General features: G+C 36.2%; 5 protein-coding genes and 1 long non-coding RNA gene across 6 annotated transcripts; 4 read left to right on the top strand and 2 right to left on the bottom strand.

Moving 5' to 3' along the window:
- The first annotated feature begins 55 nt into the window (after window positions 1-55).
- Window positions 56-2,147, top strand: LOC106412400 (high-affinity nitrate transporter 2.1). Its single transcript, XM_013853321.3, has 3 exons — window positions 56-1,057; window positions 1,149-1,264; window positions 1,390-2,147. The coding sequence occupies exons 1-3, from the start codon at window positions 248-250 to the stop codon at window positions 2,054-2,056; spliced, it is 1,593 nt and encodes a 530-aa protein (XP_013708775.1). The 5' UTR covers window positions 56-247; the 3' UTR covers window positions 2,057-2,147.
- A 2,207-nt stretch (window positions 2,148-4,354) lies between these two features.
- LOC106412401 (high-affinity nitrate transporter 2.1) lies at window positions 4,355-6,550 on the bottom strand. Its single transcript, XM_013853322.3, has 3 exons — window positions 5,538-6,550; window positions 5,331-5,446; window positions 4,355-5,205 (listed from the first exon to the last, which is right to left on the bottom strand). Exons 1-3 carry the CDS (start codon window positions 6,345-6,347, stop codon window positions 4,539-4,541), a joined length of 1,593 nt encoding a protein of 530 aa, XP_013708776.1. The 5' UTR covers window positions 6,348-6,550; the 3' UTR covers window positions 4,355-4,538.
- Window positions 6,551-14,262: 7,712 nt separating this feature from the next.
- LOC106386495 (uncharacterized protein At3g43530-like) lies at window positions 14,263-17,904 on the top strand. The gene is made up of 4 exons (XM_013826330.3): window positions 14,263-16,327; window positions 16,402-17,106; window positions 17,185-17,346; window positions 17,428-17,904. Exons 1-4 carry the CDS (start codon window positions 16,145-16,147, stop codon window positions 17,902-17,904), a joined length of 1,527 nt encoding a protein of 508 aa, XP_013681784.2. The 5' UTR covers window positions 14,263-16,144.
- On the top strand, window positions 17,901-18,806 carry LOC106413554 (retinitis pigmentosa 1-like 1 protein). Its single transcript, XM_048756673.1, has one exon. The coding sequence runs from the start codon at window positions 17,901-17,903 to the stop codon at window positions 18,804-18,806; it is 906 nt and encodes a 301-aa protein (XP_048612630.1).
- An 823-nt stretch (window positions 18,807-19,629) lies between these two features.
- On the bottom strand, window positions 19,630-23,045 carry LOC106413555 (protein FAR1-RELATED SEQUENCE 5-like). The gene is made up of 2 exons (XM_013854314.2): window positions 22,981-23,045; window positions 19,630-22,377 (listed from the first exon to the last, which is right to left on the bottom strand). Exon 2 carries the CDS (start codon window positions 22,177-22,179, stop codon window positions 19,873-19,875), a length of 2,307 nt encoding a protein of 768 aa, XP_013709768.2. The 5' UTR covers window positions 22,180-22,377; window positions 22,981-23,045; the 3' UTR covers window positions 19,630-19,872.
- Window positions 23,046-23,361: 316 nt separating this feature from the next.
- LOC106412174 lies at window positions 23,362-25,041 on the top strand. The gene is made up of 3 exons (XR_001282507.3): window positions 23,362-23,735; window positions 23,807-23,855; window positions 23,931-25,041. It is a non-coding gene; the product is annotated as an uncharacterized LOC106412174 (long non-coding RNA).
- Window positions 25,042-25,097: the final 56 nt, after the last annotated feature.

The following is a 25,097-nucleotide window of genomic DNA, read 5'->3' as shown; positions in this document are numbered from 1 at the left end:
TGTCATCTAAGAAATAGACAACCTTTCGGATAAGCGAGGGGACTAGGCAATAGATTCCTCCAAATAATACCTTAAATTGTTGTCGTAAAAATAATAAAAAAATTCTAATAAATTGTTAGTTAGCCGTTGAGAATCTCCAAGGAATGCATTTTTCAAATATGAATCCTATATAAGCCCTCGTGTAATCTCTAGACATCAATAAACACAAACTTGAATCAAATATCAACTTGTAAAGGAACTTAGACCAATGGGGGATTCTACTGGCGAGCCGGGAAGCTCCATGCATGGAGTCACCGGTAGAGAACAAACTTTTGCTTTCTCGGTGGCTTCACCTATTGTCCCAACCGACAAGACAGCAAAGTTCGACCTGCCGGTGGACTCGGAGCATAAGGCAACGGTTTTCAAGCTCTTCTCTTTCGCCAAACCTCACATGAGAACGTTCCACCTCTCGTGGATATCTTTCTCCACATGTTTCGTCTCGACATTCGCAGCTGCACCACTTGTCCCCATCATCCGTGAGAATCTCAACCTCACCAAACAAGACATTGGAAATGCTGGAGTTGCCTCGGTCTCGGGAAGTATCTTCTCTAGGCTGGTGATGGGAGCCGTGTGTGATCTTTTGGGTCCACGTTACGGATGTGCCTTCCTTGTGATGCTTTCCGCGCCAACGGTGTTCTCGATGAGCTTCGTGCATGATGCCGGAGGCTTTATAACTGTGAGGTTCATGATTGGTTTCTGCCTTGCGACGTTCGTGTCTTGTCAATATTGGATGAGTACTATGTTCAATAGTCAGATCATCGGTCTTGTGAACGGGACTGCCGCCGGATGGGGTAACATGGGTGGAGGCATAACACAGTTGCTCATGCCTATTGTGTATGAAATCATAAGGCGTTGTGGTGCAACAGCTTTCACGGCCTGGAGGATTGCCTTCTTTGTCCCTGGATGGTTGCACATCATCATGGGAGTCTTGGTGCTCAATCTAGGTCAAGATCTTCCTGATGGCAACCGAAGTGCCTTGGAGAAAAGGGGAGAAGTTGCCAAAGACAAATTCGGAAAGGTATACTATATACATATGTGAATATGTCATCGTAGCGAGCTAGATGATTAAAGTTTTTATTTAACTCTTGATTTTGTATTTAATGGTGTAGATAATGTGGTACGCCGTTACAAACTACAGGACCTGGATCTTCGTTCTTCTCTATGGATACTCCATGGGAGTTGAGTTGAGCACTGATAATGTTATCGCCGAGTACTTTTTTGACAGGTTTGGTTTTGATTTAAAACCTAATAAAATATAGTTTGGTGTAGTATTTTATTTTTTTATTTTTTAGTTTGGTATAGTACGTTTGCATGACCTAAGAGTAAACCTGTACATGATGGTTTGTTCAGGTTTCACTTGAAGCTCCACACAGCCGGAATCATAGCAGCATGTTTCGGTATGGCCAATTTCTTTGCTCGTCCAGCAGGAGGCTATGCGTCTGACCTTGCAGCCAGGTACTTCGGTATGAGAGGGCGGTTGTGGGCGTTGTGGATCATTCAAACAGCCGGTGGTCTCTTCTGTGTGTGGCTCGGCCGTGCAAACACCCTCGTAACTGCTGTTGTAGCTATGATCCTCTTCTCTTTAGGAGCACAAGCCGCTTGTGGAGCTACCTTTGCAATCGTTCCCTTTGTTTCCCGGCGAGCCCTTGGAATCATCTCAGGTCTAACCGGAGCTGGAGGAAACTTTGGGTCAGGGCTCACACAGCTCATATTCTTCTCGACGTCAAAGTTCACAACCGAACAAGGGATAACATGGATGGGGGTTATGATAGTTGCTTGCACGTTGCCTGTGACTTTAATCCACTTCCCTCAATGGGGAAGCATGTTCTTGCCTCCTTCTAAAGATCCAGTCAAAGGTACGGAGGAGCACTATTATGGTTCTGAGTGGAACGAGCAGGAGAAACAGAAGAACATGCATCAAGGGAGCCTCCGGTTTGCGGAGAACGCTAAGTCCGAGGGTGGCCGCCGCGTCCGTTCTGCTGCTACGCCGCCTGAGAACACACCAAACAATGTTTGATCACACCAATGATCTGTCAAGAAAATCAATAATTTCACTAATGTTAAATGGAAATAAACAGTGGAAAAATAAAAACCTATTTCTTTCTTTATACGCTTTTATTGCGTCTTGCCTTTTGTTATGCTTGTATATTTTGAATGCTTGTAACGAGCATTTTAAACCATAAGCTTCTTTTGATGGAAGTGGTTGTACGTGTTGGGAATTTTACTAAAAAGTCTATAAATTAAAATATTAGAGCATCTGCATCAGTGCACTCCATGGGGAAGTTCACACCGTTTTCGAAAAAAAAATATTAAAATAAACAAAAGCAATGAACCTGACTCTTGGGAGTTCACTGCACTGAACCCAGATCATCACTGTAGCACGGGTCCCACGACACGTGGCGGCCCGTGATTGGTCCGATTAATAATTTTTTTTTAAAAAAAAAACAAAAATCAAACAGGAAAAAAATAATAATAAAAAAATACTTTGTGAACCCCTTTGATGGGATTCACTAATGCTGATGGCCTTATGAGTTATTCTTGAGTTCACCCTCTATAGAGATTCACCATCCAATAGAATTTCTTTATTTCAAATTTGATATCTTTTAAAAAAGAAAACAAAATATTATCAAATTATATTATGTTTTAAAAAAAAAAAATAAAAAAAAAATAGCAATTACAGAAAAAAGAATTAAATTTTTTTTTTTAACGTCATCAGCAAAACACTAAACCCTAAATCCTAATCCCTAAACCCTAATCCCTAAAACCTAAATCTTAAACCCTTAGGTAAACTTAAACCATTGGGCAAACTCTAAACCCTTAGGTAAACTCTAAATCCTTGGGTAAACCCTAAACCCTTGGATAAATCCTAAACTCTAAATAAAAACACTAAACCCTAAAATTCTAAACCCTAAAACCTAAACCCTAAACTCTTGAGTGTTTTAGTGTTTAGTAATTTTGATTTAGAGTTTAAGATTTATCCTATAGCTTAAGATTTATCCTAGAGCTTAAGATTTATCCTACGGTTTAAGGTTTACCCAAGGGTTTAGGGTTTAAGGATTAGGATTTAGGGTTTAATATTTTTCTGACGACGTTAAAAATATTTTTTTTGTAATTACTACTATTTTTTATTTATTTATTTTTACCTTTTAATTTTAAAAAATAATATAATTTGATAATATTTTGTTTCATGTTTTAAAAGATACTGAATATGAAATGACACAATTCTATTGGTCTAGGGGGTGAACCCAAAAATAAGTCAAATTTTATATAATACATACGTAAATGTAAATGAGATTGTTCTCCGGATCACGAAACGTAAAGTTTCATTCAACTAAACATATAAACTGATTCTTCTTTTTGTCCAAGAAGAAGTATAAAATATTTGTTTAAGATATGTACACCAATACTAAAAATAAACTTTTGGTGTCATTCTTGTTACTATTATACATAGAACATCATTTACATCACACGTTATACCATAAGAGCATGATTATTGGGGAATTTTTAGGGTGAAGTTATTAGCGGAATATAAAAACCTATCTCTTAACTTTTATCTAAAAAACCTAAGGACCGATTCTTAAATAAGATATTTAAGAGCCGATTCTTAATTTTTTTTGTTAAAAGTTAAGAGACAGGTTCTTATATTCAGCTAAGAACTTCGTCCTCAATAACTCCCGATAATAGTCCTCTAACATTTCGTCTCATACTTCCACTATATTAAAAAACAGCTCAGTCTTCATAAAAGTCATTTATAATGTCTTTACCTAAAATGTCAACTTATTAGACTTTTATTTTTTGCAAAATAGTTGTGTTTTCATACGTACAAAAACCAAATCAAAATGTCAAAAATAACAACTAACCTAAATTTAAGATAGTAGAGTAGGTGAAAACTTACAACAAACGCAGTCAAATCTCTTATAATATTTTTTTCAAAAATAACTTATAATTCAGATTTTGGCAAACAATTCTTTGTTTGTATTAATTTCAAGAGAGAGAAATTAAACTTGTGATTCTCACTTTCTTCATGAAGGAACTCTTAGAATAGCGTTTGTAGCTGACGTAAAATCATGGATTCATATTTTGGCAAAATAATGAATTCATATTTTCTTACTAGAAATTGTGTGTACTCCCGTTATTTTTTAAAAATGTGAAAACAGTTTTTTTTTTGCTATTGTGTAATCGCATTTTAAAGGAAAAAATGTTAATGATACGGTTTTGCTGACGCATGGGTTGAGAGTTGAACCGTGGAGTTTGCAAATTCCATAGTTTCAGACCTTAATGATATATGAAAAATATATAAAATAATATCGCAAGAGATAAAAGAAAAATATTTCTCGAAGCCGTAAACAAAACAAAAGTTTCTTCAGTGAAAGAAAGAAAGATACACAATAAATAACGCCCAGCATGCATTGATTACATTCGCATTTTGTTTTCACTGTGGGACATATATATTCTTATCTCTGCGACCATCCTTCACCCCTTCCATGTAGCTAGTATGATCAAACATTGTTTGGTGTGTTCTCAGGCGGCGTAGCAGCAGAACGGACGCGGCGGCCACCCTCGGACTTAGCGTTCTCCGCAAACCGGAGGCTCCCTTGATGCATGTTCTTCTGCTTCTCCTGCTCGTTCCACTCAGAACCATAATAGTGCTCCTCCGTACCTTTGACTGGATCTTTAGAAGGAGGCAAGAACATGCTTCCCCATTGAGGGAAGTGGATTAAAGTCACAGGCAACGTGCAAGCAACTATCATAACCCCCATCCATGTTATCCCTTGTTCGGTTGTGAACTTTGACGTCGAGAAGAATATGAGCTGTGTGAGCCCTGACCCAAAGTTTCCTCCAGCTCCGGTTAGACCTGAGATGATTCCAAGGGCTCGCCGGGAAACAAAGGGAACGATTGCAAAGGTAGCTCCACAAGCGGCTTGTGCTCCTAAAGAGAAGAGGATCATAGCTACAACAGCAGTTACGAGGGTGTTTGCACGGCCGAGCCACACACAGAAGAGACCACCGGCTGTTTGAATGATCCACAACGCCCACAACCGCCCTCTCATACCGAAGTACCTGGCTGCAAGGTCAGACGCATAGCCTCCTGCTGGACGAGCAAAGAAATTGGCCATACCGAAACATGCTGCTATGATTCCGGCTGTGTGGAGCTTCAAGTGAAACCTGAACAAACCATCATGTACAGGTTTACTCTTAGGTCATGCAAACGTACTATACCAAACTAAAAAATAAAAAAATAAAATACTACACCAAACTATATTTTATTAGGTTTTAAATCAAAACCAAACCTGTCAAAAAAGTACTCGGCGATAACATTATCAGTGCTCAACTCAACTCCCATGGAGTATCCATAGAGAAGAACGAAGATCCAGGTCCTGTAGTTTGTAACGGCGTACCACATTATCTACACCATTAAATACAAAATCAAGAGTTAAATAAAAACTTTAATCATCTAGCTCGCTACGATGACATATTCACATATGTATATAGTATACCTTTCCGAATTTGTCTTTGGCAACTTCTCCCCTTTTCTCCAAGGCACTTCGGTTGCCATCAGGAAGATCTTGACCTAGATTGAGCACCAAGACTCCCATGATGATGTGCAACCATCCAGGGACAAAGAAGGCAATCCTCCAGGCCGTGAAAGCTGTTGCACCACAACGCCTTATGATTTCATACACAATAGGCATGAGCAACTGTGTTATGCCTCCACCCATGTTACCCCATCCGGCGGCAGTCCCGTTCACAAGACCGATGATCTGACTATTGAACATAGTACTCATCCAATATTGACAAGACACGAACGTCGCAAGGCAGAAACCAATCATGAACCTCACAGTTATAAAGCCTCCGGCATCATGCACGAAGCTCATCGAGAACACCGTTGGCGCGGAAAGCATCACAAGGAAGGCACATCCGTAACGTGGACCCAAAAGATCACACACGGCTCCCATCACCAGCCTAGAGAAGATACTTCCCGAGACCGAGGCAACTCCAGCATTTCCAATGTCTTGTTTGGTGAGGTTGAGATTCTCACGGATGATGGGGACAAGTGGTGCAGCTGCGAATGTCGAGACGAAACATGTGGAGAAAGATATCCACGAGAGGTGGAACGTTCTCATGTGAGGTTTGGCGAAAGAGAAGAGCTTGAAAACCGTTGCCTTATGCTCCGAGTCCACCGGCAGGTCGAACTTTGCTGTCTTGTCGGTTGGGACAATAGGTGAAGCCACCGAGAAAGCAAAAGTTTGTTCTCTACCGGTGACTCCATGCATGGAGCTTCCCGGCTCGCCAGTAGAATCACCCATTTTTGAAAAGATGTTTCTTTCACAAGTTTGAGATTTGATTTAAGTTTGTGTTTATTGATGTTTGGAGATTACACCTAGGGCATATATAGGATTCCTAGCGTTGACAATTTCACAAAAAAAATACACTCTTTGGAGATTCTCAACGGTTAACTAAACAATTTAAAAGTATTTGTTTTGAGGATTCCATCTTCGCCGCGCGCATCTTCCTAGTTTCTCCCTTATCTGAAAGGTTGCCTTTCTCCTTTCAAATTACTGGTATACCCTTCCCAATGGCTAGGAACCTACGGTTCTATTAGTAATGTAAACTATTATCAAAGCCTTTGTCCATCAAATTACGTGGGGCTAAACATAATGGCTGGTTCTATATACACAAGTTGAGAAAACCTTGTTTTGTAGGTTTTAAGTTTGGTGTTTTCTGTCATTCTGTGAATAACCTATCAAAATAGACAACAAGTGGACCAGAGTCTAAACCGGTCTAAACTGGCACTACATGGCTGAGTTGGATCACCCAGTCATTTTATCTAGTCACATTTTTAGTTGTCATTTAGACCACGTAAGGATGATATTTTGTCTTCAGATATATTGTACAGTTACAAGTCTTGGAGGGGTATTATCGTTATTATCGACACTAAATAGTATCCACAAAAGGAATATATGATCCTTTAGTGAATAAACTAATTGATCTCCTGGACGGTTGGATTTAGAGTGGCCTTAGCTGCACATTAGTTGTCTCTTCAATTTGCTTACGATTGCATAGGACTTCAAACGACAACAAAGAGTCTATCATATATCACTATGTATTATCAGATCAAACCGTGCCGTAAAAAAAATACAATTGACCTAAACATGCATTTGTGTGTAAACGTCTTCATCTAAATCTCACAGAGATAACTTTTAGGTTCATTTTGAACAAGAAAAACTATATACATAATGTGCCTGTGTTTTGTGTGAAGATGAAATTGGTGATGATATCCATTTTTTACATAAAAAATATTGTTACTATTGTTCAGTGCAAGAGCAAAAAAAAAAACTACAAGAAATCTTAAAAGAAGAAAAAAAATTAATCTTATATACACAAACAACATAATATATATAGATTACATGGTATAGAAAACATGTCTCGTAATCGTTTGAACTTTTTGTTAGCCTTTTAGGGTTATCGTAACAGCTAGTGAATCTGAATTTCTCAAAATACCATATAACTGATGACGGTGCATTGATATGTTGATAGGCGTATAATTAAAACCTGTATATGTGAAATGTAGTGTGTGCACGAAATTTCCGTAATCTCCGCGCGGTGATGTCAGGCCAGTTGAGCAAACTGTGGGTTGTCTCGCGAAGGGTTATTTGAAAACATCAAATGCTTATCAATCAATGTTGCTGACGTGTAATTTTTCAATCAATCTTGCTGAGTGCTGACGTGTCGACGGTCCAACAAGTTGGGATATAAAGAAACACACATAAATTCCTTGTCGAGATGTGAAAACTTGAAAGTCAACTACATTGATGAGCTCAGCACCTAAATTTTGTAACATGTGTACTTTTGCTGTATTAATCTGACATATAAAATGGAGACAATGGAATACTGCAATAATGATTATCCATGTATTATTTATCATTAATCATTAATTTATGTTGCGCAAAATGTGAATTTAGGCATATAATTCAAATGTGTTTCAAACAAAAATGCATATAATTCAAAAATATGTGTTTGCATGCATTGCCATATACCGTAAATTGCAATGCTTGAAAAGCTATTGTCGTCTAATTTTTTGTCAAACTATCGTGATCGAAAAAACTATCATGATCGATAAGGATTCAGAGTAGGCTATTTGTGCCTTTTTTTTTTTTTTTTTGCTATTTGTGCTTATCCGCCAAATAACTACATTATTGACGTTTAATTATCCTCTTTTTGGGTACACAACTTGCATATATACACATATATAATCTCAAGTAGATAACTCAAATAAACTAATCCAGACATTTCCTAATTGGCGTTTCAGTTGTTTGTAGAGACTTCGAGATTATATTGTTATAATTGCTTCATTGACCTGCATCGTGGCCTGCCTACTTAATCCAAGGGACCTTAATCAAATGCTGGCAATTCAATTATTATTTTTTGTAGATATTTGATTGATCCTGACACACCATTAGACTTTTCTTATAATTTTCCCATTTCAGATATAGACGTCCTCGCTGAGTCCCAAATATACAAAGTACTATCTTTTAACCATATTTAGAAGATCCAGCCATCTATGGGCATCAGCATTAAGGGGTTCACAAAGTATTTTTTATTATTATTTTTTTTCTGTTTGATTTTTGTTTTTAAAAAAAAAAAAAAATTATTAATCGGGCCAATCGTGGACTGCCACGTGTCGTGGGGCCCGCGCTACAGTGATGATCCGGGTTCAGTGCAGTGAACTCCCAAGAGGCAGGTTCACTGATGCAAATGCTCTAAGGCCACCTTTAACGCTAGTTGCTTAAAGGATGGCTAACAATTTTTTAAGCGTCCGTTGTTTGTTCTGTTCGCGGACCCCACCGACACGTGGCGACCCGCGATTGATCTTTTTTTAATTTTTTTTAGTTAGAAAAAAAATTAAAAAAAAAACTTTTTTAAGCATCTCTAATGTATTGCTAGGGTTAATGATACCCTAAGTGTAGTTAGCTTTATAAATTAAAAGAAATTATACTTTAATGTTGTTGCATATATGACCAGTGTTTTAAGGTAATCATTAACGCTGGAACCCCATTTGGGGTTCTTATTTATTTTTTTAAAAAAATTTATCTGATTAAAAAAAAATTATTAAAAAAAAATCAATCGCATGTCGCCACGTGTCAGTGGGGCCCGCGAACAGTGCAAGAAACCAGCGAAAACCGGTCCTTATTATTAATTTTTTTGATGAAATGTTAAATTTATTAAGCATCAGCCAAAAGAATAGTTATGTATAAGAGAATTAAGAATTGAAGTGTTTATCTAACTCCTAAGCATGAGTCGCAAACAAGCGTTGCATCAATCCGCGGAGTCTGGGCTTGGCTGAGTAGTTCACTGATAGAATTTGGTTCCTCACTGTTCTCCCAATCAATTTTGCAAATTGAGGAACCTGACGAGGTCTCTTTAGGTGCCTTCTTTCATTACTCTCTCTCTCTCCATAACATATACACTGTCGTCTGAAACGCGAGCCGCACAAGGATGAAGTTCACATGATCGAAAGCATGAGTCTGAAGGTGAGCAAGGGTCTCTGCCCAATCAGGATCAGGATAAGCGGTCCTTATTTTGTTACTTCTGCAACCGGTTTTTAAGTTTTTGCTGGATCCCACCCCCTAAGAAACCCTCAAAAGCCCACCGATAATCATGGCCTAAGAGATGCTAGGAGTTGGCCGTTTGCTATAGCTAGCGAACCACTATACATCGACTTGTGCATGTTTCTGTTTACATATGGTAAACTTTTTCTGTATATAGAGCATCCACATTGAGTTGAATGGTATTTGAATGGGTACTTAAAAAGGTAAATTTGATAAAGATGAAAAAAAGAGGAGAGTTTTTCAAAACTAACTCATCTTTTCAGGTCAAACCTAAAACCAACCTCTTTTTTTTTGTCATTCCTATTCATCAATGAATTTTCCATATTATCCATTTGTTTTTGAATTATTTACAAAATTGCCATTATTATTTAATTTTTTTATTAATTTCAAAATTCACAAAAAACCAAATACACCCACAGAATTTCTTCTTATTTACAATTTACAATAATGTCATTATCATCAATTTTTCCAACCATCATGAACCACCATTTTTGAGCTCTTAAAGTTCTAGAATTTGGTTTTCAACCACTTTTTTCTCATTCTAAACCAACAAATCTTCATTTCCTCTCGTTCCCTCTACATTTCCATCTAAAAAAATTCTCATAACTTTCATTTTCATAAACACAAACTTCATATTTTCGAGTTTTTTTCATTAGTGAATCGTTAAAGGCGGTTCTTTTTGTTCATATTTGGAGTTTGAACGGTTGAAAAGGTTGGAAACAAGCTTTACACCAGAAAAAGATAACTATTTACATGGTTTTCATCATTTTTCAGATCTGTGTCGAGATAGTAGACTGTTTTGTATGTCTACGCCTATATGCAGACATACGATGCAGTCTACTTGTCAATGCACAAGTCAGTTTTGCATTTGATCAAACAAATTTTTTTTGTACCGCAGACTTCCCCGGCAGTTTTCGTCTTTATCTTTGACAACCGAAACAAAAATTTAGGTAGACTTACTAAGACGTCTATGTAAAAGAGGTTAGTTTTGCAGTTGACCGAACTTTTGACTTTTTATTGTAGCCTTCAACGGAAGTCTACGAAGTGTAGACTTCCTGAAAAGTTTGCAAAAGGTCAGTTTTGCATTTGACCAAAACTTTGACTTCGTTGAATAGGTTACTTTTGTGTTTGACTAAAAAGTTTAAAAATTAATTAATTTTTTTATTAAATTGTAGACTTCATATGCAGTCTTCTTATCTTTGAAAAAAAATGTAGACTACATGTGAAGTCTACTATTTTATTTTGGTCAAATGCAAAACTAACCCGTCGAATTTTAGAGTAGACTTCAAACGAAGTCTAAAAATATGTAGATGTTCAGTTCCATTTACTCGTAGAAAGTCAAACTTAGTCAATTGCAAAACTAACCTCTTTAAAAAAAATAAAAAATGTAGACTGCGTATGAAGTCTACTTCCGAAAGTCAAATCATAGATGAATTTTGGTCAATGGAAAAAAACTAACCATTTTGAAGTGTAGACTGAAATGGAAGTATACATGTATAAAATCACAACTTTTTTCAAATATAGAAACTTAGAAAGTAACCCGTAAAATTTTCAATTGCAAAAACTAACCCAAAGAGTAGACCTATTTGATAGTTTACATTAGTAAATTGAAAAGAACATCTACATCTTTGTAGATTGAATATGGAGTCTACATAGAAAAATATATTAAAAGTGAATTTGTGTATTATTCATTAAGTTTTTTCAAGATTTTGTTTTTGTTTGACAGTGTGTATTAGTTAATCCTAATGGGTTCGAATGATTTTGAAAAGAAAATATGTTATAATTATGAAAGTATAATAATTTTGATTTGACTATGTTGTTAGCTAATAATTGTAGACGTATTTGTAAGTCTACCTTTATAGTTTTATGAAATATGAAATATTTCTCCGCTAATCATGTAAACTGTATTTTTTTTCCGGAAATAGCTTTGTTACCTATTGTATACGGAGAATGGGTGGTGAAAGACTCTTTGTGGGAGTTTGTGGTCAATAATCGGAAAGGAGGAAAAATGTTCCTTATGCATGATGGTTGTACACATGGTGAACTTCTTGAAATGACACAAGAAGATTATGATCTAGACAAGAAAATCGAGAAGATGGTGCTAACATATTCCTTACCAGATGTCATTTTACTACAAATGACTCCGAATAGGCAAATACTCCTCTTATGCCTGTCACGAATTATCGACAAGTGCGGAACTTGATCGAGTTATCTAAGACACATTTTGTACGCCTTTGTGTATCAAGATAGCGCCAAGTACACTAGAAATTTTTGGATTGACTATATGTTAGATAATAAGTGTAGACGTCTTTGTAAATCTACAAATGTAGACTGCAGTTTAAGTCTACATCGTAAATTCCATTAAAAGTGCATTTATGTATTATTCATCATTTTTTTTTCACGATTTAATTATTTTACAGTGTGTTAGTAAAATTTTAATGGTCTTGGATGAATTTCAAAAGTTAATGTGTTATAATTATACACTTGAAACTTATTGCAAACATTTTTGATTAGTTGTACTCTTGAAACTTCTTGGGAATTTTTATAGATTTTCTTCTTCTCACATATGTGTTAGTTATTATTTTAGCTTATGGTGGTTTTACTTGTTTGGTTGATTAGATCTTGTGAAAAATTGATATCTGACAAAAAATTAATAATATCATACAAGTGAAACACAACTAAAACTGAATACAATGTTTATAGATTATGCATTAAACAATTATTTAAAAATTAATATTTTACTATGAGAAATTATTACAGAGCAATATATTAAAAAAATATTCTTGAGTGTGTTTGATTTTTCGTAATCTTGATGCCTCAAATAAAGTCTTGGAAAAGAGTACCTGCAAAATAAGATAAAGTTATGACAAAAACATACGATAAAAAATTAAATAATATTTTAGTAGACTTTTTATTAAGTCTACGCAAATTTATTGTTTAGTAGACTTTAGTTGAAGTCTACACTAACGGAAAGTTTTCATATCTAAAAGTGTACATTTAGAAAATTTGAAAATATTTTGTTCTGGAATATATTTCAAAAATAGTTTTTTTTTGTCATCTTTGTAACAAAGCAAAAACATAAAGTATGAATCTATAAATTTAGTTCATTATAAACACAAAATATGAATCTATAAATTTAGTTCATTATAAACACAAAATATCTTATGAATATATGTAAAGCTTACATTTTTGGGAAGATGATTTGAAAACTTTGGAAGAGAATACCTGCAAAGTAAGAAATTTTTTTGAAAAATAAGATAAAAATTTGAGTGAACTTCAATTGAAGTCTACCAGTCCTAACTTTTAAATAGACTTCATTTGAAGTCTACTTTATAAAAATAAATTAGATATGAAAAATATATACAATAAAAATATGAAATAAGTTTAAATCCAAAATTTTTAAAAAAATATAATTTAATAGACAAAATAGTAATAAATTAAAGACATAGAATTTGAATATGTAACTTTTTTTAAATATAAATACTAGAACACATATTTAAAATCTATAGATGTAAACCATACATTTTTGGGAGGAGAAGAGAACAACTATGGAAGAAAATACCTGCAGATAAAATTATTAAAAAACATAGAAAAAAATTAAAGTCATATTTTTGTAGACTTCCAATGAAGTCTGCTTAAACTTTGTGGTTTAGTAAACTTCATATGAAGTCTACTAACTTTAGTTTATAAGCAGACTTCTTTAGAAGTCTACACTGTCTCATAATTTTCAGATCTGAAAAAATCTATACATTTTGAAATGTGAAAATAATTTTAAATCTGAAAATGCTTTACAAAATAGAATTTATAAGATAAACTAGTAGCAAATTAATGCACATAGCTTGATATATAAATTTATTTGAACATAAACATATAAATACATATTTAAAATCTATTAATCTAAAACTTACATTTTTAGAGGAGAAGATGAAATATGAGTGATAATACCTACAAAAAAAAAAGATAATATTGTGAGAAATAAATAACATAAAATACACATTTAAAATCTATAGATATAAAACTTACATATTTTAAAGGAGAAGATGAAAAAATGAATCATAATACCTAAAATGACAAGATAATATTGTGAGAAAGACTTGAGAAAATTTTAGAGAGAAAGAAGAGAAATAAGAGAGTTTTAGAGAGAATGAAGAGAATTTTAGAGAGAAGAGAGAGAGTTTTTGAGAGAAGTGAGAGAGTTTTAAAAACTTATGCTGCCACTTTAGAGAGATACTGTATAAATTTTATTTATATAAGGAGACAAAAATGTAACTTGGTTAAAATTTATGACACTGTAGACTTTTTTTGTAGTAGATTTTACTGTAACATATTAGACCTTTTTGGAAGTCTACTATAGTAATTTCATTATTGTTGTTCATTCTTTATTATTTTAATAATTTTAATATATGATTTATTAAATTTATTTCTTTATTTTTTAATAGTTATAGTATATGATTTCACTTTTTTATTCTAAAGGAAGGAACTTAACTTAGTTTAAATATAATGATTTTTTGTAAAACAAATTGAAAAATATAGACTGAAAATGACGTCTCCACCTAAATAGACTTTATTGTAGGTCTACGAAACCCTAAACCACAAATCTCAAATCCTAAATGTTTTGCAAGTCTTAATTACCGTATCAAATATCAAATTATACATAATATAAACTACTAAACATTAATATATAAATTTAAGTCAATAAAACAAAAAAAAAAATTAAATCTAAATCTAACCCTAAGAAATCTACCACTAGAATACATAACATGTTATAATTTTTTGTTTGTAAACCATATTGTCTAACACATAGTTACCAAATTCGAGTATATTCTTTAAAATTATTCAATTATATAAAATTTTAATTTGTTTATTTCATATTAATCATAATATTGATGATTAATTAACAATATCACAATAATTATTTTTATATATCTCTAAAATTAAATTTTTAGATCAAATTACGATGTAGACTACAGAATACGTCTACACAGTAGACTTCTTAGGAGGTCTACATATAGACTTCTTTCTATTATGTGTAGACTTACTAAGGACATAATTGTAAAATATATTTCTGTTTTTTTTGTTTGGTCATAAGGGTTATATAATATTTTTACTTCTCCTTTAGATTGATTTTGCATTTGACTGAAACTGGAGTATACTTTTAAGTTTGACATGCATATTTGGGTTGGTTTTAGTAATTCTCTCAAAAACGAGAGAGAGAAGGAAGAGAGTTTCTTGTTTGAAAAATCCAAAAATCTTCCTATACTAAAAGGCAGATATAGAGTGATTCTAGCATGTCCACGTTGGCAAATATATTTGGCCAATCAAAATATTTTATTAAAACACGTTGGATCTCCTACATTAAACTATTGATTTTGTATGGGCTTCGATCTGATTCCGCTGGGCTACAATCTATCGCTACAATTAACAAAAAAAAAACAACCCTAAACAGAAGGGACTTTACTCTGGATTGCCCCAGTAACTCATGTGTTCATTCTATTTTATCCCACCAATTAAAAACAATATAATTTTTAATATATTTTAATCAGAAACGTGGTGAAAATCGAAATTGCCCTTAATGAAACCAAATATTTACAGGATCCAACCTAAACTATTTGACTCGACCCACTATTAGCCGGATCCTTAACCAGATCCGCGCGTTCCTTTCCCTTTTCTCTTCCTTTGTCGTCTCTCACTCTCTTCTAAACCTTCTAAACCTGAAAATTGAAAAAAAAAATCCTAGAACCGACGAAAACGATGAAGCTCACCGCATTGACTGCTTCCTTCACTGCTTCTTCTCTGATCTTCCCTTAGTCCCTCGTGCCTTTCCTTGTTACTCTGATTTCATCATTTCCCCAAATCAGTCTGTAACCCTAGATTTGACGAAATCAATTGAAAAAATTGATCGAATCAACTGCTCCTGCGGCGTATTCTATTCTCCCGCTCCTTCTGTCGGCGACGCAATCGACGGAACCCTAGACTTCATCTCCCATCTCCTATTTTCGTTCTCGTCTCTTCCGTGTAAAAGGTATGTTCTCTCTCCAATTTTTGATTGATTTTGTTGTTGGTTTGAAAGTCCGTTTGAAAGTATTGTGGTTGAAAATCGGTTAGGTTCAGATTTTTTTCAGAATGAGGATTACAGAGACTGAAACTTTGACACGTTTGGTTTTGAGGTTATAGAGATTGAAAGTTTGGTTTCAGACTTGAGATAAGTCTAGTGATTATTGAAGACTAACTGTTTTGGTGATAGAATGTCCTAGACTGTTTGATATGTGAAACCGAGTTGAGTGATTGATTAATTGTGATGTAGTGATCGAATTGATTGGTTGGATTTTTATTATTGAATGAATGATTTAGGGTTTTGAGATGAGACAGCTATAAGAATCAATTATTTATTTTGTAGATATTTCATTGAATGGGTTTGTTAGCGTTGGTGGTTATTGAACGTTTATTGTGTATGTATATATTCAGGGGATCAAGATATTGAGAGGCTATAGATAATGGCAGGCCAAGGTCGAGGGAGAAAAAAATCTCAGCAGAAAAAGTCCACAAAAAGAAACAGTGCTCCTGTAGAAGAGCAGCATGTAGAAGAACTTTCAACAGAGAATGATAGTGATGATCTGTCAACACACGGAATTGAGTCTGATAATCAGGGAACCGATAATCAGTCTGCATCATCTCAGGTAAATTATTCCCAAATGCTAATAAACAGACTAGTAAGAAACAAATGCTAATATAATTTTTATTTGGTTTACAGGAGTGCCAACCACTGCCACCTGATGAGCTATGTTTCAAGAACACCGAGTTCACCCAGACGTGTAAGATACAGAGCAAGTGTTATGTGACCGAGACGGTGAAGTTTCTGAAGAAGGCTAGGTTTAAGCCTGAGCTCGAGTGGTTTGAAAACCACCCTCAGTTTTGCCATTTTTTCCACATGCCCGATGAACCAAACTTGAAGCTGCAGGGTATGTGGATGCTTCTACTGCGCACTGTTCCTTTACATGAGTCAGAGGACACATCTTGGTTTGCTGTTAATGGAGTGCCCATTCGGTATTCAATGAGAGAGCATGCTCTCATCTCGGGATTGGACTGCCATGACTACCCGGCTAAGTATAAGAAGATTGGAAGCTTTGCGTTTGTAGACATGCATTTCAAATCACATAAGGAGATCACTATGCTATCTGTGAGAGAGAAGTTGTTGAGTATGAGTGCGTGTGGGGATCGACTCAAAATGGCAGTGCTTTACTTCTTAGGCACGATTATCAGAGCGAGGGGAAGGTATAATGCCCCGTTCGACCCTTTCGTATTAAGAATCGTCAACGATGTGGAGGTTTGTAAAACCTTTCCTTGGGGTCGGTTGACGTTTGAAGATGCTCTCCGGTCCATCACTCACGTGATGAAGCATCTGAAAGGGAAACCTAAGAATAATGTCAACTTTCCCGGGTTCATAATTCCTTTGGAGGTAAATTTGATTTATCCTTATGATTTTTTTTTTGAGTGTATTTTTTTTCTTATGATTTTTTTTTCTTTTGACAATCAGATCCTGGCATTTGAGTGTATGCCAGCTCTGAAAGCACGATTTAGAGAAGGTGTAGAAGGCTGTATGAGTAAGTGTCTGAGGATGTGTAAAAAGCGGTTCCAAAGTAACAGCATGAAGGGTTATCCTCTTGAGGATTTGTACGACACACTAGGAGAAATTAAGGTATGTGTTACGTGTTGTTTTGTTTTTATTAAGTGAGTGGAATACAATGTGTTTGATATTTTGTTTGGTATAAATTTTCAGGTTATTGAAAGTGTTCTTGTTCCTACTGTTGATGAGGAACCTCTCATGGCACGCTTAATGGATGGGGAGCCAGACTATGAAAATGAAGAAGGCGTGAGTAATTTGTGGAGCACGTGGTTGACTGTTAAGGAGAAGCCTATCTTTTGGCAAGAACTCTATGAGTTAGATGTGGCTGCAAGGGAGTTTCCTCAGAAGAAAGACAAAAGGAAAGTGCATGAAGAAGCATCCTCCTCTAATACAAGTTTGGAGGACGTTTTGAAAGGGTTTGAAGAGAGGTTGATGACAAGTTTGAGTGAAGTGAATGGGAAGGTGGAAAAAATGAACAAGAGACTTGGGAAGATTGAACGTTGCCAAGTTGTTTTAAAAAAGAGGTGTAAAAGGATGAAGGCAATGGAGAAGAAGCTTGAGAAGATTGAAGATTGCCAATATTATTTAAAAAAGAAGGCCAAGAAGGTGGAGAAAGAAATGAAGAAATGAAAGAGAAGGAGGAGGATAAGGAGAACAATGACGGTTTCGACTATCAAGGCATGGATTATGACTGGGGTGGACAGCGGAATGACATCAATGGAGCGGACGCAACAACCAAAGAACCTGTAGATGAAGATATGGTTGAAAATACAGAGGTGGTAGAAGAGAAAGAGAGTGAAGAAGACGCTCAGAAGGACGATAGAGGTTCTGAGGAAGAGACAGAACCTGAACCTGAAGCAGAAGCAGAAGCTGAAGAAGACAAAGAAAAAGAGGATGAGGAAGAGAGTGAAGAAGAGGCTCAGAAGGAACCTGATGAGGTTCAAGATGAGGTTGAGATGAATGAAGCCAATGAGATTGAAGAAGAGGTTGAAACAGAGGCTCGGGTTGAAGTTGAAACCGAGAAAACTGCTACACCACCACGTGGTAGGACTAAGGCAGCAGCCGCGAGGAGACAAATCCTAACAACACCAGAGAAGTTGTTCGGAAAGGCTGAAAAAATGGTGGAGGAAGAGATGAAAGAACCTGAGGAAGAGGGTGAAAAAATGGTGGAGGAAGAGGTGAAAGAACCTGAGGAAGAGGGTGAAAAAATGGTGGAGGAAGAGGTGGAAGAACCTGAGGAAGAGGGTGAAAAAATGGTGGAGGAAGAAGTGGTAGAGCCTGAGGAAGAGGCTGGAAAAATGGTGGAGGAAGAGGTGGAAGAACCTGAGGAAGAGGCTGGAAAAATGGTTGTCTACGAAGGCAGTACTTGTGAAACGAAGGAAGCTGACAAGGGAGCAGCCAAGCCTTCTGGAACTGGGGTCAAGCATAGGCCAAAACAAATGGCATTGAGGAAGCACGCTACTAAGCAGGCTCCTAAGCCGAGGGGTAGACCGAGAAAGGATACTGAACCAAAGAAGTTCACAACGCCATAACAGACAAAAAGGATACGTTCACGTTCACAGTGGGTTTCCACTCCTTTCACTGAAGCTAACACTGATGAGATTGAAGGGCGCAAGAAGAAGCCTAGAACAAAGGCGTAGAAGACAAGAAGCTTAAAATATTTTGGGTGTTAAGTATTTATCTCGGATTTGTTGTGAACTTATGTAAGAAGTTATGTTTTGTTGCTTGCTGGTCTGTAAAACTTGAATGATATCTCTTATGTAGGATGCTCTGTGTTGTGTGATTGTCTTGCAGCAGGTTTGGCCCAATTGAGGACAAAACGATCTAAGTCTTAAGAAAACACATTTGTACTACTAGGTTTATTATGTATTACTAAGACAAACAAAATTTGTCAACAATAAGAAAAAAAATATAAGAAAAAAAATGGCACATGTATAAAACGTGTAAAATATAAGAAAAAAAAATAGCACATGTCTAAAACGTGTAAAATATAATATTAAACAAAACATGTTTGAATACTCTTAGTAGTACTCATGGAAGTAGTAATATTTCATTCTTCATAGTAATATTTTTGTAAATCAGAACATTTTTTAGTAATACAACCTGAAGAAATTAAATTTATTAGTAATACAAATGTATTTAGACAATTTTAGATTATATATAACACACTGACATAATTTTTTTAAATAAAATGCGTATTTTCTGAATTTCATCCCATTATGGCCTTCACATCAAGACATTAGTATAGAAGTAGAAGGATGTTTTCTATAGAAATGAGAGGTTTTCAACTAATTTCAGAATTTAAGAGTATTTTATGTCTAATTTGGCAAATAAACACAAATATGACCATATAATCTCGTAATATATGAGATATTTTTTACTAAAAATAAATAATAAGACGAAAACAAAAGTTCTTTGAAACATGCATACTACATAGTAATTCAAAGTAGTTCAAAGTAGTTCAAGGTAGTCCAAAGTAGTACCTAGTAGTCCATATTACACATAGTAGTTCGCAGTAGTACCGAGTAGTCCATATTACACATAGTAGTTCACAGTAATACCGAGTAGTGCAGTGTTACCTAGTACAAGAGTTCCATGTTACTCAGTGGGGGAAAAAGTACTTCCACATTCAAAATACTCATGCAAACGTCCGCCTCTCCTTCCCCTGCCCCTGCCTCTTCCCCTTCCGCGTCCTCTTCTCCGTCCACGAGATTCTCCGGCTGATGGAAACCTTTGCTTTTGAGTGGGTCCTTTCTTTTTTTCGTATACCGGGGGAAGAACTTTAAGTGCTCGAATCTCATCAGGTATGACCCATTCAGACATATGAGGAACTGGATAAATCGTCCTACAGTATGCCAATGCCCACAACTCCACCAAATAGTATTTTGAACAAAACTCTTGTAGATGAAGATCTCTTCCTACGCTCAAGAACTTGGCAGCAGCAGCAGCATGAACACATGGGATTTTGTCTAGATCAAAACACCTGCAGGTGCACATTTTTCTTGCCAAATCAACCGTATAAATCTTTCCGTCACTACCATTGACATTGTACTCAAGGTGGAAGCTGTTTATCTCAACAACATCTAAACACCTCGCTTCCAAACATCTTTTTGACAACTCCTTTTCCACTGTTGGCACAAGCTTCTTTGTGACTGGTATTTCAGCTGCCTTCTTCCTATGTTTGTTAAACCATTCAGTCATTTTCTTGATGATAACATCAATCATCGGTAGCATGAAGAATTTCCTCGCTTCCCGAAGAACACCATTAATGGATTCTGCTGCATTAGTTGTGTTAACATTGTATCTGTCTCCTTCAAAGTAACATCTTGCCCATTTTCTCACTTCAACACTTTTCTCCAGATACGCCGCAGCAGAAGGATACCTTCTGGAAAAGGCATCGTAGAGATCATCGAACTCAGCCACTGTATAAGCATGTGCACACTCTGTAAACTTGCTTGCGCAAGCGTCTCTATTGTTGAAAACATGTCCTTTGACATTTTGAGACAAATGCCAGATACAATACCCATGTGCAGCCATTGGGAACACCTCACGTATTGACTTGATCAAGCTCGCATTTCTATCCGAAAGAAACACCAATTCGCCTTCATCTGCTATCACTGACCTCAACTTATTCATAAACCACATCCAGCTTTCGTCTTTCTCACCATCAACTACACCAAATGCGATAGGGTAGTGGTGACGATCCGGATCTTGAGCCGTCGCAACAAGCAGAACTCCACCATAAACATGCTTAAGATGTGTTCCATCCACAATGATAACTTTCCTCATCGCTGCGAATCCTTCTATGGAAGCTCCAAATGCGAAAAATAGATACTTAAATCTTTTTGCCGCATCCACTTCAACATAACTTACTGAGTCAGGATTCTTCAACTTAAGCATGTACATGTAGGAGTGTATCATAGAAAAACTCTCTTCCGGAGTACCTCGGACTTCATTAGCAGCCATCCTTTTTCCTCTCCATGCTGTGGCATACGACACATCAACACCAACCTTGTGGGTAACCATACTGATCAGATCAGCTGGTGTTGGTGTGTCATATCTACCGGGATATTCTTCACTCAAAACAGATGCGACAACATGTGGTGTGCCTCTCCTTCTGTTTCTAAGGGTACTTGTAGTTACTACTGAGCATGTATGAGACTTGTTGTAAGTTCTAACCGTCCAAAGATCTGAATTCTTAAGCTTTACTACACGCAAATACCACTTGCAACCTTCTTTGGCTCCTCGACATTTTGCCACAAATCTCACAGTATCGGACTTCAATGTTTCATACTCAAAACCATTCTTATGTGCACCCCTCTGAACTAGAACTTGCATGGCTACCTTAGTTCTGAATTCTTGACCCTTAACCAAATCGAGACCATCATCCCATTCTTCTTCTACTGCAGCCGTGGCTTCAACTCCTCCTCTTGCAGCTGCAACTCCGGCTCTTGCAGCTTCAACTTCCGCTCCTCCAGCTTCTTCTTCCACTCTTACTTCTGTTCCTTCATACCCATGCTCTAAATTCTCATGCATCTCAATGTCTTCATGTTGTTCGGGTGTGTAAAGCGCGACCACACCATCCATCTCATGATCCTGATCAGTTCCATCTTGCTCAGTGTCATCTTCCTCGGTCCCATCAGAAAGACCAACATAGCTATCATCAGTTTCATCATCATCTTCATCAGAAAGACCAACATAGCTATCATCAGTCTCATCATCATCTCCTAAAAGTGACATACCACCATATGTATCATCCATGTCGCTGCTGATCTCCACATGTAAAACACTTCTACATTTATCATGATTTACTTGCATGAGATAACCCAAAACGTCTTCATCACACCAAATATATGATGGCTTGTTCGAATACAATACCATTGGAAAGTAACTAATCTTCAACATCCCATCTCTATTTGCCTTAATCTTTCTGCATATATACTTTCAACCAATTCAGAATACGTAATCTCTTCCACAGCTGTCTTCATCACTAGAGTGTGAATTTCATCTTCTCCCGAGATCCATCTTCTCTCACCCCCATCTTTGATGTAACTTCCTCCGTAATCAAAACATATGATTGTAATAGGTGAGGCCATAGATTTCCTGAAACAAAAATTATGATGAGTTAACCGTTTAAAGAATCTAAGTTGTCCAAGATCTTTGGTACATACTCTATTTAGTAATACAAGTAATACAAGTAATACAGATTGTAGTTTAGTAGTACTAGTAATTCCAGTATTTTCTATAAATTTTCATTTTTGTTGATTTAACCCTTTTAACTAACCCAGGGGGTATTATACAACCCACAATATCGTCTACCAATATTGTAATGTATTATTTTGGTTTAAAACAGTGAAAAATAAGTAGAAATATACAAAATAGTCCTAAAAAAACATCATTTTCATACCAATATACCTAAAACTTTAATCTTTCATCGGTTTAAGTATGTTTAATCAACAAATAACATGTTACAAAAATCACATTATCGTCTAACACCATTTTTATGTTTTTTCCTATCAAACTCGTGTTAAAAGAATCGTGTTAAAAGAATCGTGTTAAAAGAAGAGAACCTTCTTCAAATTTTATTTTCATTTTTCTTTGAAAACTTTTACGATTTTTAGAGCTAAGTTTTTATTTTTTTCGTTACCCATAACACATAGAACATAAGTAGTATATTAGTATGAAAATTTCATGAAAAAATCGTACCAATTTTCGTCAAAATAACCTCCAAAAAGCGCCAATGGAGCTTGAAGGGGAAGAAGAATTCGCAGGTGGTTGGAAAAAAGGGAGCAGGATCTGAAAAAAAGGAACAGATGGACACCTGTGGGAAGGAGATAGGTAGATGGAGTGTGGGGTCGCTTGTTAGGTGTCCATTAATTATGGACTTTATGTGGGAGGATGAGGGGTCCGCTTTCTATTTTTAAAATTAGAAAGTATTTCAAAATTAGAAAGTAAGGTGTGGGGTCAGCAAGAAATAGATAATCATATAATAGCTGAGGGTAATAAAGAGAAGGGAAATATGGTAGGGTAGTTAGAAAAGAAGTGGAGTATTGAGAATACAAAATTTTCAACTGGATCAATATAGATTACTTTCCAAACAGAAGTCTCTACGGCTCTACCTCTTCGTCTTCTTCGCTTGATACCACAAATATTCAGCTTGATTGATCCACTTCTGTATAATCAATACTCCACTACATCTCGATCAATCAATTTTTTCTTAATGATTTCGTTTCGATTTTCTCTTTTCCTCCTTCTTTATATACTCATTTTCTTCCTGTGTACAAATCAAACCCTAGAACTTCTCTAACTTCAATCTATGGTGATGAAACCAAATGGGAAATCCCCTATCACCTCCGAGGATCTCAGCCGCCGCTACTCCCACCAGCTCATCTCCGTCGTCGTTTACTGCCACTCACGCGGCGTAAGCTGATGGGCGTGGATATGCTACCTATTGATCCAAGGTTATCTGGATCCTTATGGTTCCAGATTTTTAGTTTTTTTTCTTAATCCGGTTCACTATTTTCCTTCTCAGGCAATGTTCACCTTCTTAACACCTTTAAACCAAAGCCGCAACGAAGCAGGTTCACTTAGGTCTCAATTTCCTATAAATAATGCTGCTTTTTAAGTACCATCAGCACTAACGGAATCCATTTCAGGAAACTACCGGAGCTTGGCTGAGATCGCCATGAAAGCATAGAAGCAATATCCAGCCAACGAATTTACTTTATTAATCTCAGGCTTTAAAAAAGAGTTTACAGACTTAACGTAGGATGGTTATCGTGAATGCAATATACCTTGCCCTGTTTGTTGTTCTATCGCCTGTCTCACCTAATAATATGTCTCATAATTTTTTTTTGGTCATTTTTATTGTGCCTCACAGTCAGTAATGTTTCTTTCATTCATCACGCCATTTTCAGGCTCAAAAGGAACGAATGAAGCAAGAAATTACAGGAACGGATCCCACAACAGCCTAACGCCACCAAAAGACGCAAGTAAAAGGCTTCCTCTGGTGATGAGCTACAAAATCAAAGGGATGACAAACGAATTTGAAGAGTTGGGCAGTCCACAAAGAGAGAGATGATGCTGTCACTGCCAAGGAATTATCGACATCTTGAAAATTTTAAGAGAAGGAAAAGGGCACTAATGCCCGAGTTGGGGAGCCTGTTCATGGTTCTATTGGCAAGAACCGAGATGTAACTGAAGAGAAGAGTAGCTTTGACCTTGCAGAAACCAAATATGGAAACACGGTTGAGAAACGCAGTTAGTAAACTTTTCAAACTTCTAATGCCCACGGAGAAATACACCACAGGAGTAAAGAACATGGTGCTTGAGACACTGTCTTCTGCAAAAATTGAAGGCTTTGTGGATGGATTCAGAGGTGAAACCAAAGCGGCCAGAACGGAAAAAACGGTGGACAAGTAGTTGAGAATCATAAGCTGGAGATGAAGTAAAGAGCAATGAAATGGCATCTTTGGCTAGATCGAGGGAAAATCTGATGCTTCATGTAGCCTCTTATGTTTCATGTAGCCTCTTATGTTTAGACGTATGACATGAGATTTTCTCATCCCACGGATCAGTTGTGCCGGTAGCGACAAGGAGTATCAAGTTCAATGCAGACCAATTAGGAGATTAAGAAGAGTGTATGTGGGGGAGAGAGGCTGTGCTGTGTAAGAATAGGGAGAGGGAATACTCATAAGGATGAATTTTAGAGAATTTTGTTGTAGTCATTGTAGTCATAAACGGTTAATTTCATTAGTTTTCCCAACATCCAGCCAAATTAAAAATAACTCATGCACTCGGGCTCTTGAAGCTTATTTTAAGAT

The sequence above is a fragment of the Brassica napus genome, chromosome C5, assembly GCF_020379485.1.
Source record: "Brassica napus cultivar Da-Ae chromosome C5, Da-Ae, whole genome shotgun sequence".
NCBI lineage: Eukaryota > Viridiplantae > Streptophyta > Magnoliopsida > Brassicales > Brassicaceae > Brassica > Brassica napus.
Note: the sequence above shows the minus strand (reverse complement) of the source record. Positions and strands in the feature narration are given on the sequence as shown.

Bases quoted from the DNA above. Each gene is read 5' to 3' on its own strand.
- LOC106412400 (XM_013853321.3), top strand. From the start codon at position 248: ATGGGGGATTCTACTGGCGAGCCGGGAAGCTCCATGCATGGAGTCACC. The intron at 1,058-1,148 runs GTATACTATATA...TTAATGGTGTAG, and splicing joins CCAAAGACAAATTCGGAAAG to ATAATGTGGTACGCCGTTAC. The intron at 1,265-1,389 runs GTTTGGTTTTGA...TGGTTTGTTCAG, and splicing joins GCCGAGTACTTTTTTGACAG to GTTTCACTTGAAGCTCCACA.
- LOC106412401 (XM_013853322.3), bottom strand. From the start codon at position 6,347: ATGGGTGATTCTACTGGCGAGCCGGGAAGCTCCATGCATGGAGTCACC. The intron at 5,447-5,537 runs GTATACTATATA...TTAATGGTGTAG, and splicing joins CCAAAGACAAATTCGGAAAG to ATAATGTGGTACGCCGTTAC. The intron at 5,206-5,330 runs GTTTGGTTTTGA...TGGTTTGTTCAG, and splicing joins GCCGAGTACTTTTTTGACAG to GTTTCACTTGAAGCTCCACA.
- LOC106386495 (XM_013826330.3), top strand. From the start codon at position 16,145: ATGGCAGGCCAAGGTCGAGGGAGAAAAAAATCTCAGCAGAAAAAGTCC. The intron at 16,328-16,401 runs GTAAATTATTCC...TTTGGTTTACAG, and splicing joins ATCAGTCTGCATCATCTCAG to GAGTGCCAACCACTGCCACC. The intron at 17,347-17,427 runs GTATGTGTTACG...ATAAATTTTCAG, and splicing joins ACACACTAGGAGAAATTAAG to GTTATTGAAAGTGTTCTTGT.
- LOC106413554 (XM_048756673.1), top strand. From the start codon at position 17,901: ATGAAAGAGAAGGAGGAGGATAAGGAGAACAATGACGGTTTCGACTAT.
- LOC106413555 (XM_013854314.2), bottom strand. From the start codon at position 22,179: ATGTTGAAGATTAGTTACTTTCCAATGGTATTGTATTCGAACAAGCCA.